The following is a 12,559-nucleotide window of genomic DNA, read 5'->3' on the forward strand; positions in this document are numbered from 1 at the left end:
ATGGCAAAGATTCACCGCTGCTTCTTCATCATCCTGGTGAGGATTTTAATTTAAATATATATATTATTTCTATCTATCTATCTATCTATCTATCTATCTATCTATCTATCTATCTATCTATTCAACAGGTGATGTTATGTTTTCAGTGTCTGGGACTACACGGATCATCTTTGAAAATTTCCCAGCGACAAAAAAGAAATTGGATCATTGACTCCTTTTCTATTTCTGAGGGTTATACGGGCAGTTTTCCATATTCTCTTGGTACAGTGAGTATCATTCCATGGATATTACCAGCACATATAACCGGCTGCATGGAGATGACAAATTTTATTAACGCCGTGTTCTGGCCGTATCCAGATACACGTCGAGAAGAACCTCGGTATGTTCGAAATTCTTGGTCAAGGTGCAGGTGAGGAGCCCAAAGGTGTGTTACAAATTGACGGGCACACGGGAGAGATTACTGTCCATCGCCCAGTGGACTATGAGAAGTTCAGATCTTTGAAGGTCAGAAACTCTTCACTAGAGGACCATTATCAAAGCAATTTGGAGTATTTTTATTCCTCTTTTTAGGTGCATGTTTTTTTATTTATTTATTTCACGGCTCTTGCCCTTCCATTGCAGGTGATCCTCCAGGCGTACAACAGAGAAAACCATTTAATAGAGACGCGGCTTGGCATTGAGATTCTGATTATCGACGGCAACGACAACCCTCCAAAGTTTGATCGTGAAACCTATGAAATCAGCATAAAAGAGTCGACCCCGCAAGGTAACGTGTGTCTGTTTTGTTGTTGTTTTGTTTACCAATTTACTGATTAAATGTTTATTGTGGCATTCGGAAATTAAAAATGAAATCAAAAACCAAATGAAGCCACTTGTTTCTTTTTGACACCCACAGGCACTGACTTGATTGTCATTAAGGCAAACGATGCTGATTCCACAGAGAACAATAGAATGTTTGACATGAAAATAGTCTCAGTCACTCCTAAAATACAAGACGTGGAGTTTTTCGTAAAGCATATCAGTCGCACCGACACTGGAACCATCTCATTTAAAGGGTGTATGGACCACGAGGTGAAAGGACTCACCGTTTATGGCCTGATTCATGTCAAAAAAAAAAAATACATGTTGATTTTGGACATCCTGCGTGCTTAAACAATTGTAATTTTTTTTAACCAATCAGAAAGCAGAGAAGTACACGGTTATAGTGGAAGCCAAAGACCACGGAAAAGAAATGCAGCTGTCCAGTTCCTGCACTGTCATAATCAATGTTGAAGATGGAAATGACCACCTCCCTGAGATCACAGGACAAATCGTGAGAATGATTTATTTCAATAACCTGCAGAATGGCAATGATAACTTGTATGTAAAATAAAATGTTCAATGTATATATTTTTTTATTTTATTATTATTAGGGTCCGGGTCATGTGAAAGAAGGAGAGGATCACGTTCTTGTTTTGCGCCTGCAAGTCACAGACAGGGATAAAAGAGGTACCGCCGCGTGGAGGGCGAAATATCGAATCCAAGGGGACGACGACAACAACTTCAGAATCACCACCGATCCGGAGACAAATGAGGGACGACTCTATGTGGAAAAGGTATTTGGATTGTAGCGCCACATGTGATTATTTCTCGTGCTACAGATGAGTTGGTGAAAATACACAAATCGATGACAGAAGATACCCGAATCACACTGCGGCAATCGGAGACCAATTAAAACAAAGCACTTTCAATCTCTCTCTCCCAGATTTGAAAGTGAAGAGTGAAGAGAGCTGACTCATGGTCTGCACTACATTTTGCTTTAGTGCATGTTCGGTGGAATTGTTTGGATCCCCAACTACTTTGATCCACTATGAATCTAAACAAATTTATCATTTCCCAGGCCATGCTTTCACACGCGCCCCCCAAAAAACATGTTGGGCCCTCTTGTAAGGAGATGAGCTAAAAACCAAGCACGATGAGGGGATTTAAATTCATGATTGAAGGTTATGGCATGAACATTTGTCTCTTTTACAGCATCTGGACTACGAAGTCAGTCAACAAAAAAGCGTGACCGTCATGGTTGAGAACGAGATTCCTTATCACTCGTGCAAAGTGGTGAGCCGGAGAGCCACTGGTCTTTGGGAAATAGTCAGCACGAGCAGCACAACTGGGACTGAGAGATCATACGCGTCCTCCCAGCGGGTGACGGTGACGGTGGAGGACGTCAACGAGCCGCCGATCTTTGACCAAGCCAATAAACATGTTACTTTGAGTGAGAATATCAAGGAGGGCCAGGACCTGGTGACATTTACAGCCAAAGACCCTGATATCAGCAGCGCCAACACAGTCGTGTAAGTCAATACCTGTCCCCTTGCATTACAAGGACAACAACATTCCACATTGTTGCCATAGAGAAGTTGAAAACGTCTTGCACGTCACACTTGATTTTAGATACATGAAGGGAGAAGATCCAGCTGATTGGGTCACAGTGGATCATGTGACGGGAAAAATGACCACGTCAAAGGCCTTGGATAGAGAGTCTCACTTTGTGAAGGACAATGTCTACAACGTCACAATATACGCTGTGGACAACGGTATGGCGTCAAGTTCTTTTTACACTATGAATATGTTATGATTCCCAGCATTTTAAAAAAAATGCACATGTGTTTCTGTTGGCCAGGCCAACCGCCAATGAGCGGCACCGCAACCCTGAGCATCCACGTTGTTGACGTGAACGACAACGCTCCAGCCCTGAGCATGAGCTCGATCGTCATGTGCCAATCCGACGGAGCCTCTCTGGCCAACGTCACGGCTTTCGACCTGGATGAAGAGCCCTACGGCGGGCCTTTCCATTTCAAGCTCCTCGGAGACGTTGAGGGGAAGTGGAGGGTCGACCCTAACCAAGGTGAACCGCCAACCTACCTCAGAATCGAGCCGGTAAGAAACGTTGCCAGTGATTGCTGACGATGCTTAAATCGATGGCGAACGCACAGGGTATTCAGCCAACCTGGTGAAAGAGAACGCCGTTCATTCTGGACACTCGAAGCTCATTCTGGAAGTGTCCGATCTTCAAGACAAGACGGCGTCGCACAACCTGTCAGTTACCGTGTGCAAGTGCTTCGACCCAGCAAAGCCAAACTGCAACTCCCCGAAAGGCTCCTCTGTAAGAGGAGGAGCGCTCGGGGTCATTTTTTTCAGCATATTCCTGTTTGCAGGTAGGAAGTGTCACAATTAAACACTGAATTACAATGACATGTAATACACAATTTATATATTTTATGCACAAAGTTATTCAGATTTATTTTCTGTATCCCAGCCTTGTTGCTTTTGGCTGCTCTGTTATCAACTAAGGCGGATAAAGCAGCGCTGTCAGACGAAGGCTCAGGACAACACCTGATGAACTCCAATATTGAGACGCCAGGAATGGACTGTAAAGTAAGTCATTCATTACACAATTACTTCTGAGGACAAAGGCAAACTGTGCTGTTTAATTTACAATTGTAATAATTGTGACCATTTAGATTCCAAAATAATGCCAGCAAATAATAACTGATGTGTTGCAGTTTGCCTGCTCTCTATTTGAATTTTGAATAGGTTGGTATGATGTCATCAAACCAAGGCCACAGTCAGAATGGGAAACACAACCGAAGAAGATCTGATGTTTCCACAATACAGCTGAAGCCAGTGAGTGATGATGAAATAAAATGCATTTAAGATTATTATTGACAAGCATTTAAAGATTTTGAGTTTATCATGAGTGATCTTTGGATATTTTTTCTTTTTTTTTTTACAGAACAGAACAACGGGAGCAGCGGCAGCATCGCAAGCCTATTCAGCGTATGGCGTGTCCCAAAATGAACAACAGCGAGGGAACTATTCATATCAGGTAGGTAAATTGTTGTTGTTGTGCTACCACGGAGGTGACGTTTTTCTTTGTATTTCTTTCTGTCTGTCTGAACTATAGCAGGATTAATCAAAAACTACTTGACGGATGTTGTTGACACTTTGTGAAATGATTGGACATGTGACAGCTAAAAGCCAATCACATCTTGGAGTGGATAAACCTTTTAACGTTTAGTAGATGGTTGTTTTTGCATCTTTTCAGTCTCTTACACGTAAGCTACCGCCTGGATTTCCAAGGAACGCGACAGACAGGTTATTCATGTAGCAAGGAGGCGGAGTCTCTCGTTTTTCACGAGAATTTTGGGACCTGCCTGGTTATTATTATAATTAAATGACATCAGCAAATTCTACATTACAGAAAACTACTTGACGGATGTTGTTGACACTTTGTGAAATGATTGGACATGTGACAGCTAAAAGCCAATCACATCTTGGAGTGGATAAACCTTTTAACGTTTAGTAGATGGTTGTTTTTGCATCTTTTCAGTCTCTTACACGTAAGCTACCGCCTGGATTTCCAAGGAACGCGACAGACAGGTTATTCATGTAGCAAGGAGGCGGAGTCTCTCGTTTTTCATGAGAATTTTGGGACCTGCCTGGTTATTATTATAATTAAATGACATCAGCAAATTCTACATTACAGAAAACTACTTGACGGATGTTGTTGACACTTTGTGAAATGATTGGACATGTGACAGCTAAAAGCCAATCACATCTTGGAGTGGATAAACCTTTTAACGTTTAGTAGATGGTTGTTTTTGCATCTTTTCAGTCTCTTACACGTAAGCTACCGCCTGGATTTCCAAGGAACGCGACAGACAGGTTATTCATGTAGCAAGGAGGCGGAGTCTCTCGTTTTTCACGAGAATTTTGGGACCTGCCTGGTTATTATTATAATTAAATGACATCAGCAAATTCTACATTACAGAAAACTACTTGACGGATGTTGTTGACACTTTGTGAAATGATTGGACATGTGACAGCTAAAAGCCAATCACATCTTGGAGTGGATAAACCTTTTAACGTTTAGTAGATGGTTGTTTTTGCATCTTTTCAGTCTCTTACACGTAAGCTACCGCCTGGATTTCCAAGGAACGCGACAGACAGGTTATTCATGTAGCAAGGAGGCGGAGTCTCTCGTTTTTCACGAGAATTTTGGGACCTGCCTGGTTATTATTATAATTAAATGACATCAGCAAATTCTACATTACAGAAAACTACTTGACGGATGTTGTTGACACTTTGTGAAATGATTGGACATGTGACAGCTAAAAGCCAATCACATCTTGGAGTGGATAAACCTTTTAACGTTTAGTAGATGGTTGTTTTTGCATCTTTTCAGTCTCTTACACGTAAGCTACCGCCTGGATTTCCAAGGAACGCGACAGACAGGTTATTCATGTAGCAAGGAGGCGGAGTCTCTCGTTTTTCACGAGAATTTTGGGACCTGCCTGGTTATTATTATAATTAAATGACATCAGCAAATTCTACATTACAGAAAACTACTTGACGGATGTTGTTGACACTTTGTGAAATGATTGGACATGTGACAGCTAAAAGCCAATCACATCTTGGAGTGGATAAACCTTTTAACGTTTAGTAGATGGTTGTTTTTGCATCTTTTCAGTCTCTTACACGTAAGCTACCGCCTGGATTTCCAAGGAACGCGACAGACAGGTTATTCATGTAGCAAGGAGGCGGAGTCTCTCGTTTTTCACGAGAATTTTGGGACCTGCCTGGTTATTATTATAATTAAATGACATCAGCAAATTCTACATTACAGAAAACTACTTGACGGATGTTGTTGACACTTTGTGAAATGATTGGACATGTGACAGCTAAAAGCCAATCACATCTTGGAGTGGATAAACCTTTTAACGTTTAGTAGATGGTTGTTTTTGCATCTTTTCAGTCTCTTACACGTAAGCTACCGCCTGGATTTCCAAGGAACGCGACAGACAGGTTATTCATGTAGCAAGGAGGCGGAGTCTCTCGTTTTTCACGAGAATTTTGGGACCTGCCTGGTTATTATTATAATTAAATGACATCAGCAAATTCTACATTACAGAATTATTCTGTAATGATTATTCATTTTATTTTAAATTGAAGGAAAAGACAAAACCATGAAAGATTTCATCCTGCTCTCTGTGTAGCCAAATACATTGTGGATTTATTTAGTGTTGTTAAAGACCATGACCCATTTCTTTCCTCCCAGGGCAGAATTCACATTAAAAAATCTTCTTCCTTGCATGGTGGCGCAGTGGGTGGCGCTGTTGCATCACAGCAAGAAGGTCTCATGTTCTCAAATCCAGCTTGGTGCTTTTCTGCGAGGAGTTTGCCACCACCCAAAAACGTGCAACGTAGATGAATTGGAGATTCTAAATTGCCCGTAGGTCAGGGATTACTGGTGAAAGCTACCAGTCCTGCTACAATGCATCTCTCTCTAATGGTTCATGTTAATTGTACACTGTCCCTGTATGCACATAATGAACTAACTAAAGTAATCTGACCAGCACTGGAGACACAATGCCATGGACCATGGCTTTTCACGAGGGAACTCGATGCGTCAGGTAGTGAAGTTCAAGATTTTTTTCTTTCTTTCTTTTGCAATTCATGTGACTCTGCTGGATTTCAAAAGATGTTCTTGTCATAAAGTTCAAACACTGAAGCTGATATTTTTCAGTCAATGGGTTCATCGTCGTTCAACGTGAGAAGAGCATATCTGGATGGAAACTCTGAGCACAGGGTACACTGCAACCTCCGTGAACATCTCACACAGTGCATTCTGCTATTTCATTTTTAGATCTGCAGAAATTCTAACCATGACATTTTGCATTGGTACTAAAAAAAAATGAAACTCATGCAAACCTACATCTGATCTTCCAGAGATGGATGGGAAGGAACAATTACTCTGCAGAGCAAATGCGTGAAATCCACCTGAAACTACTGAATACGGTAATGGGAATTATTTAATCAATCAAACAAATATTTGTTAATTCTGTTTCATTTTGTTGAACGCTCTCCTCGCCACTATACTGCAGATGCTGCACAATCTCCAGGCACCGGGAGTGGAGCTGGGTGATCATGCTCCTCGTGTCTATGCTGAGGAGGGGTACACAGAGGGCAGCTATGATCTTGATGCCATCTCCATCCCTGATGTTCCCTTTGACCGCGACCTGGATCTTAATTACAAGTTCAGAACTCTGGCGTCGATCTGCACGCCTTCTGAAAGAACTGCCTTCAGCGTCATGACCTCCGCTCCAGCGGAAATCCATCGGTCGCAACTCTGATGCAAATTTTCATGAGGAATTTTCAAATGTTTAGGTACAAACTTTACTTTAATGTGAATTATTATGCTTTGAACTACAGATTATAAAACGTTTTGGGTTAGCGGGTCATTCACAAAGACTCTATAGGGCTGCGGATTCAACACAAAGTCTTTACATCCTATGGCTCAAGAATTTGTGGCTGTTTCTGAAAGGCTGGCGAGTACGAAACGTTTCATTTACGCATGCAGAAACACCTGGAATTCTTGGATTAAGTTGACAAATCTTGATCATCTCTTGAAGGCCATTTAAATGTAGGAATGGAAATAATTGCATCTAAGTGATGGATGGAAGCTTCCCTGAACAGACAGAACACATCTCACGATGCAAGCGAGCAGAGAAGATGAAGTCGGTCACATTCACTGTCGGTTAAATCAGATTTGTTTACCCTCTGAATTCACATAAAAGTCTTTGTCAAAGATGTGTTGTCAAAGTGTTGGTGTCATATTGCGATTAAGTGTTCAGCCGGGCTGCTGTGAGTCAGTGAAATAGTTAATGCTGACCAAACCACAAATATATCTGCAATGCTCAAGTACGATCGAACTGACGACCAAACGTCCTTCCTCCTGATGAAATCATCTCATGATTTTGCACTCAAGGCTGGGTTTTATGGGGGGGGAAACAGATAAATGTAAGCGACTTTAACTAGAAAGGAAGCATTTTAAATAATAAAGACCTGAGCATGTGTAATCAGGGAAACGCTCACTATGTTGGGGGTTGTCATTGTCTGAATGAAACACAAGTACAGTAATGATAACATTGGAGTTCCAGCAAACACTGCCTACCTGTCTTGCTCGTTGTTTTTTTTTTTATTGTCTGGATTGTGGGTGTGTTCATACCTGCGTGAGCCGCTGTGTGTCCCACATAACCGGACTTCGTGAAGCCAAAATCAACTTGTGAAAGTCCCTTACAGCTTTATTATGTAACTTTACTCGTGGCATGGGAAATGTCTAGTGTGCCGGTGCAGTTGTGATATACCTGCTGAAAGGGTGGAAGGATGGCAGATGATTTAAAAGTCATTTTGAAACAGGAAGAACCAGAAAGAAAGAAACGTACAGACGTGATGTTTGTCGTTTTATGTTTTGGCTGATGATTATTCGCCAAGCTGTCGATGTTTTCCTCCCTATTTATATCGACTTTGCGCCGTACACTATGCATGGCTGCTGCATATCAGGACACAAAGCGTGCAGCATGTGGCAACGGTCCACGCTGTAACTCCCTTCCACAGCTATGTCGTGTGTTCGCCCATTTGAGGAGCAGCGAGGATGCCCATCCTTCCAGAAGTGCAGCAGGCCCCTGAATCAGAGATTTTGACAAGATTAGCAAATAGTAAATCATGTCAGTGTGGAAGAACTTCAGAGCTGGGTTCACAATATTTGTTCTTCTTTCTTTAACATTCCAAACTTGGGCATGTTTAATGCTTCTGTTATCATAAAACTGGTTTGAAGAGTGGATGAGTAGCCTAAAGGGGAACCAGGGAATATAGGAGGTTTAAATAAAGGGCTATGTCCCTAATTTATGTTCCGTCACTGAAATTCAGTGACAGCCAATCACTAGAGCCGATGAGATATATGACTCATTACTCTATTTGGGCCTTGTAGTCGTTCCATTTCCTCCCCTTTACTGTGCTAGACATCCTCCAACTGTTTCTGGTTTCAAACAAAAGGCTTTAGTGCGAACTCTATAAACACGTGTGACATTTCCACCAAGTAAATGCTGCAGGCAAATCCACCCAACGGAGTCGTTGTGCTTGTGGGGATCAAGTACAGATCAGCAGCAGCAAATCCCTCTGCATACAGAGACAGCAGTGATATGAGGTCAGATGGAAATGCCTCATCGAAGCAGTGGTTTGCTTGCTTGGCTAAATCTTCTTCCAAAAAATCATTTCAGTGACTTAATTCATATAAAAGCAGTGATTACTCAAATATTCTGTAGGTTATATATATCTATATATAATATTTCCTAAGACTCAATTAAAAGGCAATTAACTTCTCAAATGTGAATAACACACACCCTCTAGTGGCTCAAACGGGGAATACAGTTTCATGCTCAACCTGTAGCAGTGAGTCTTGTGCTTATTAAAACATTTTAACAAGCACACCTTCAAGCAGAACTGAAAACGTCTATGATCATAAACCGTATTCCATTTATCAGATTTTCATAATGAGGCAAATATCAAATACGTTTCTCTCAATTTTGATGACCATATGTTCTCTCAGAACCATTTAAAGGTGCACATAGATCCTTTGAGACCTGATTTTCTTGATTTGTCCTCACAGGTTGTTCCGTGACGTGTCAATCCTTACACTGTCGTGCATTTTTAACGCGTGACACCACCTTCGTAAGAATCCTTAAAGGATCCAAAACAATTATTTACTGAGGAAGGTGTGATTGCTGTGATCACAATATTAACTTAAAAAGAAACTATAATTTTCAATATCTACAGAAAGGTTAAAAGGGCAAATTCACTGCGTTGTGGTAATTTCTTAGCATCACAAGCGGTGCTAGCAGTCTTTAAATATGCTGCAAGTAATCTATAAAATAAGAAACACATCGCACAAATTAGATAATTTTTTTATTATTATTTATCAAGCAAATAAACATATTGTATTTCCAATATAACTACACATTATATGACTGATAGTTTTTGCTAGCACCTATTGGGACTGCACTTCCCTCTGCATCCTTGGAAGTATAGCCATCATACAGCTCTCTGAGGTGGAGGATGAGCTCCTCTGTGTTTTCTCCAGTGAGAGCTGATATGGGGACGACCCGCTGGGTGACCAGACCCTTTAGAGTCTCTAGCTTTTCTCTGGCCTCGGGTAAATCCATTTTGTTTGCTATAATGGCCTGAGGTCTCCGGCACAGATCAGGGTCATACTGGTCCAGTTCAAAACGCAAGTGCTGGAGCTGAGTCCAAGGCTCTGGAGTCGACATATCCAGGACAAAGAGGAGGAAACGACAGCGTTCGATGTGACGCAGGAAGGATACGCCCAGCCCTCGGTTTAGATGGGCACCTCGGATGATGCCTGGGATGTCTGCGACTAAACGAAACCAGAGTTCAAGCAGAAAATAGACATGAATTTTTATATTACCCAGAAGAGGACCCTAATAATATTATACTGTTGTGAAATAATGAGAATTTTACAGAATGCCTACATTTTGGTGAAACGTAATTATTACCTGCAACATACTCGTAGTCCTTGTACTGGATGATTCCTACATGTGGGTTGAGTGTCGTAAAAGGGTAATCAGCCACGGCAGGCTTGGCGTTAGAGATGACTCGCAGCAAAGATGATTTCCCAGCATTAGGAAAACCCACCTGATGACATCAAGATAATGAAGAAAAACCAAAAGTGCATTGCTTCCGTGATGTCAAAAACTCACAATGCCAATAGTATTTATCCACCGTGACGTATTTCTCACCAGTCCGGCGTGGGCCATGGTGCGGAGCTCCAGCTGAAGGATCCTCTCCTCGCCCGGGATTCCTGGTGTTGCCGTCATCGGCGCTCGATTCTCATTGGACAGAAAGAACTGATTCCCCTTCCCACCGGCGCCTCCAAACACGGCGACATATTCCTGGCCATGCTCGGAAAGGTCCACTACCGTCTTCCCCTGCTCCTTCACCAAGGTGCCTAGTGGCACCTAGAAAAGGAAAGCGGCAATGGTGAAGTCAGGCAGTGGGTCGATGGTGAAAACACAACACGCGCATATTTATGATCAGATGCAATTTCAATGCACAAACTTACACAAATGTAGGTTGAACCGCCATTCCTGCCATAACAGTTCTTGTTGCCTCCTGAATACCCATCCTCTCCCTTGTAAACAGGAAGAACTTGCACCAATGATCTGACAACCCGGTCAGCTGTAGCCATGTAAATAATGCAATAAAAACACATTTTGGCACAAAGCAAAATGACCCGATCTGAGACTGTGGCGACACACCAATAAATGAAATGAAATGAAATTAACTTTCTGAACCAAACTGGCTGCATCCAACACACCCTTGATGACGACGCTCCCTCCATCACCTCCGTTCCCTCCATCCGGGCCACCCCACTCTTTCCGGGGTTCGCTGTGAAAGGTGCAGGCCCCTTTACCTCCTGACCCCGCCATCAGCTTCACACGTCGATTGTCTACAAAGTAACGCGTCTGCGGGCCAAATCAAGAAATCTGCAAGTTAGTCACCAACAATACGAGAGAAAGAAACATACATGCTGAAACAAGGGCCCTGTTGCTGTGCCTTGGCGATGCTCTGGGGGTCGCTTTGCTTCCCGGAGCTCTGGAAAACTGCGGCGTGCAGAGGGTAAGACGGATGTTTGCGGTGGGAAGCTGAAGCCTGAACATTCCAACAGATCTCAAGCATAGCTCAAAACCCACCGCTGCGTGGCTGCAGAAGTCCTGGAACATTGTGACGTGATCATGATAGTCGTCTGACTCGAATCACCATAGAAAGTCTTTCGGGGTGTGTGAAAGAGGCAGAACTTAAGAACTTAAAACCAGGAAGGAATGGGCTATGATTCTTCAGGAACACTGCCAGAAGCTGGTGTCTGGCTAGTCGTCACGTTTACAGCATATCAAAGCAGCTAAGGGGGCCTCAACAACAGAAACCACCGAGGGTTGTTTCCGGGTTGAATAGATTTAGGACTGCTGCAGATGTTGGTGCGCGAAGCTCAAACGCATACCAGCTTCTTCTCGGACAGTTCCGCCTTCTTCGCTTTTCCTCGTGATTTGGCGCAGAGAGGACAGGAGGTGCTGAGATCCCTGACGGCACCGGTGACTTTCGGCACGATAGAACACCGGTCACGGACGACGCGCAGTTTGTTTCCTCCGACATCCTGTCCTAGCATGTATCCTAAGAGCGTCTCCGTAGAGAGCCGTCCAAGGCTGTTCGTAAACCTCGCCAACATTTTAACATTCACTACTCTTACATTTGTTTGGACGCGTTGTACATTCTGTTTGTTGAAGTGAGGCTATAAAGCCATGCTAACTTCCACTTCCTCGTTCATCCCAAGATCTATGGAAAGCGTTGAGGGACAGTTTTCAGACGCGATTGTGGCTTGAGCTGCGTTGCAAGCCCTTTAGCGCCACCCTGTGTTGTGGAGTATGTAATAAATGGAGATATTTTAAATAAATCATTCCATAAATAAACATAATATATGCCTATCTTGTAATCAGAGATAAATCGATAGATGTAAAATAGTACAATAAAGAAAATGCGCTTTTGTACATATTTGAACCATGTCTCACTTTTAACATTATTTACTTAATTTATATACAAAATATGATGGTACAAGGCTTCACTGACAAAACAACGGTTAAGTGGTGCATCTTACATTTGCGATCGAGAA

The 12,559-nt window shown here is 42.5% G+C and overlaps 2 protein-coding genes across 2 annotated transcripts; one reads left to right on the forward strand and one right to left on the reverse strand.

Moving 5' to 3' along the window:
* Positions 1 to 7,574, forward strand: cdh26.2 (cadherin 26, tandem duplicate 2). The gene is made up of 18 exons (XM_068753574.1): positions 1 to 36; positions 147 to 266; positions 358 to 504; positions 622 to 766; positions 896 to 1,071; positions 1,181 to 1,312; positions 1,413 to 1,595; positions 2,014 to 2,330; positions 2,431 to 2,573; positions 2,660 to 2,884; positions 2,973 to 3,194; positions 3,296 to 3,414; positions 3,574 to 3,663; positions 3,773 to 3,865; positions 6,396 to 6,452; positions 6,566 to 6,628; positions 6,769 to 6,837; positions 6,924 to 7,574. The coding sequence occupies exons 1-18, from the start codon at positions 1 to 3 to the stop codon at positions 7,170 to 7,172; spliced, it is 2,586 nt and encodes an 861-aa protein (XP_068609675.1). The 3' UTR covers positions 7,173 to 7,574.
* Positions 7,575 to 9,824: 2,250 nt separating this feature from the next.
* On the reverse strand, positions 9,825 to 12,206 carry mtg2 (mitochondrial ribosome-associated GTPase 2). The gene is made up of 6 exons (XM_068750679.1): positions 11,894 to 12,206; positions 11,213 to 11,360; positions 10,958 to 11,073; positions 10,635 to 10,853; positions 10,392 to 10,530; positions 9,825 to 10,252 (listed from the first exon to the last, which is right to left on the reverse strand). The coding sequence occupies exons 1-6, from the start codon at positions 12,116 to 12,118 to the stop codon at positions 9,831 to 9,833; spliced, it is 1,269 nt and encodes a 422-aa protein (XP_068606780.1). The 5' UTR covers positions 12,119 to 12,206; the 3' UTR covers positions 9,825 to 9,830.
* Between the last annotated feature and the right edge of the window lie 353 nt (positions 12,207 to 12,559).

Source organism: Brachionichthys hirsutus, chromosome 2 (assembly GCF_040956055.1).
Source record: "Brachionichthys hirsutus isolate HB-005 chromosome 2, CSIRO-AGI_Bhir_v1, whole genome shotgun sequence".
NCBI lineage: Eukaryota > Metazoa > Chordata > Actinopteri > Lophiiformes > Brachionichthyidae > Brachionichthys > Brachionichthys hirsutus.

Bases quoted from the DNA above. Each gene is read 5' to 3' on its own strand.
- cdh26.2 (XM_068753574.1), top strand. From the start codon at position 1: ATGGCAAAGATTCACCGCTGCTTCTTCATCATCCTG. The intron at 1,596-2,013 runs GTATTTGGATTG...TCTCTTTTACAG, and splicing joins GACGACTCTATGTGGAAAAG to CATCTGGACTACGAAGTCAG. The intron at 2,885-2,972 runs GTGAACCGCCAA...GCGAACGCACAG, and splicing joins GAGGGTCGACCCTAACCAAG to GGTATTCAGCCAACCTGGTG.
- mtg2 (XM_068750679.1), bottom strand. From the start codon at position 12,118: ATGTTGGCGAGGTTTACGAACAGCCTTGGACGGCTCTCTACGGAGACG. The intron at 10,854-10,957 runs GTAAGTTTGTGC...TTCCTTTTCTAG, and splicing joins GCGGTTCAACCTACATTTGT to GTGCCACTAGGCACCTTGGT. The intron at 10,253-10,391 runs GTAATAATTACG...GGTTTCGTTTAG, and splicing joins GGACTACGAGTATGTTGCAG to TCGCAGACATCCCAGGCATC.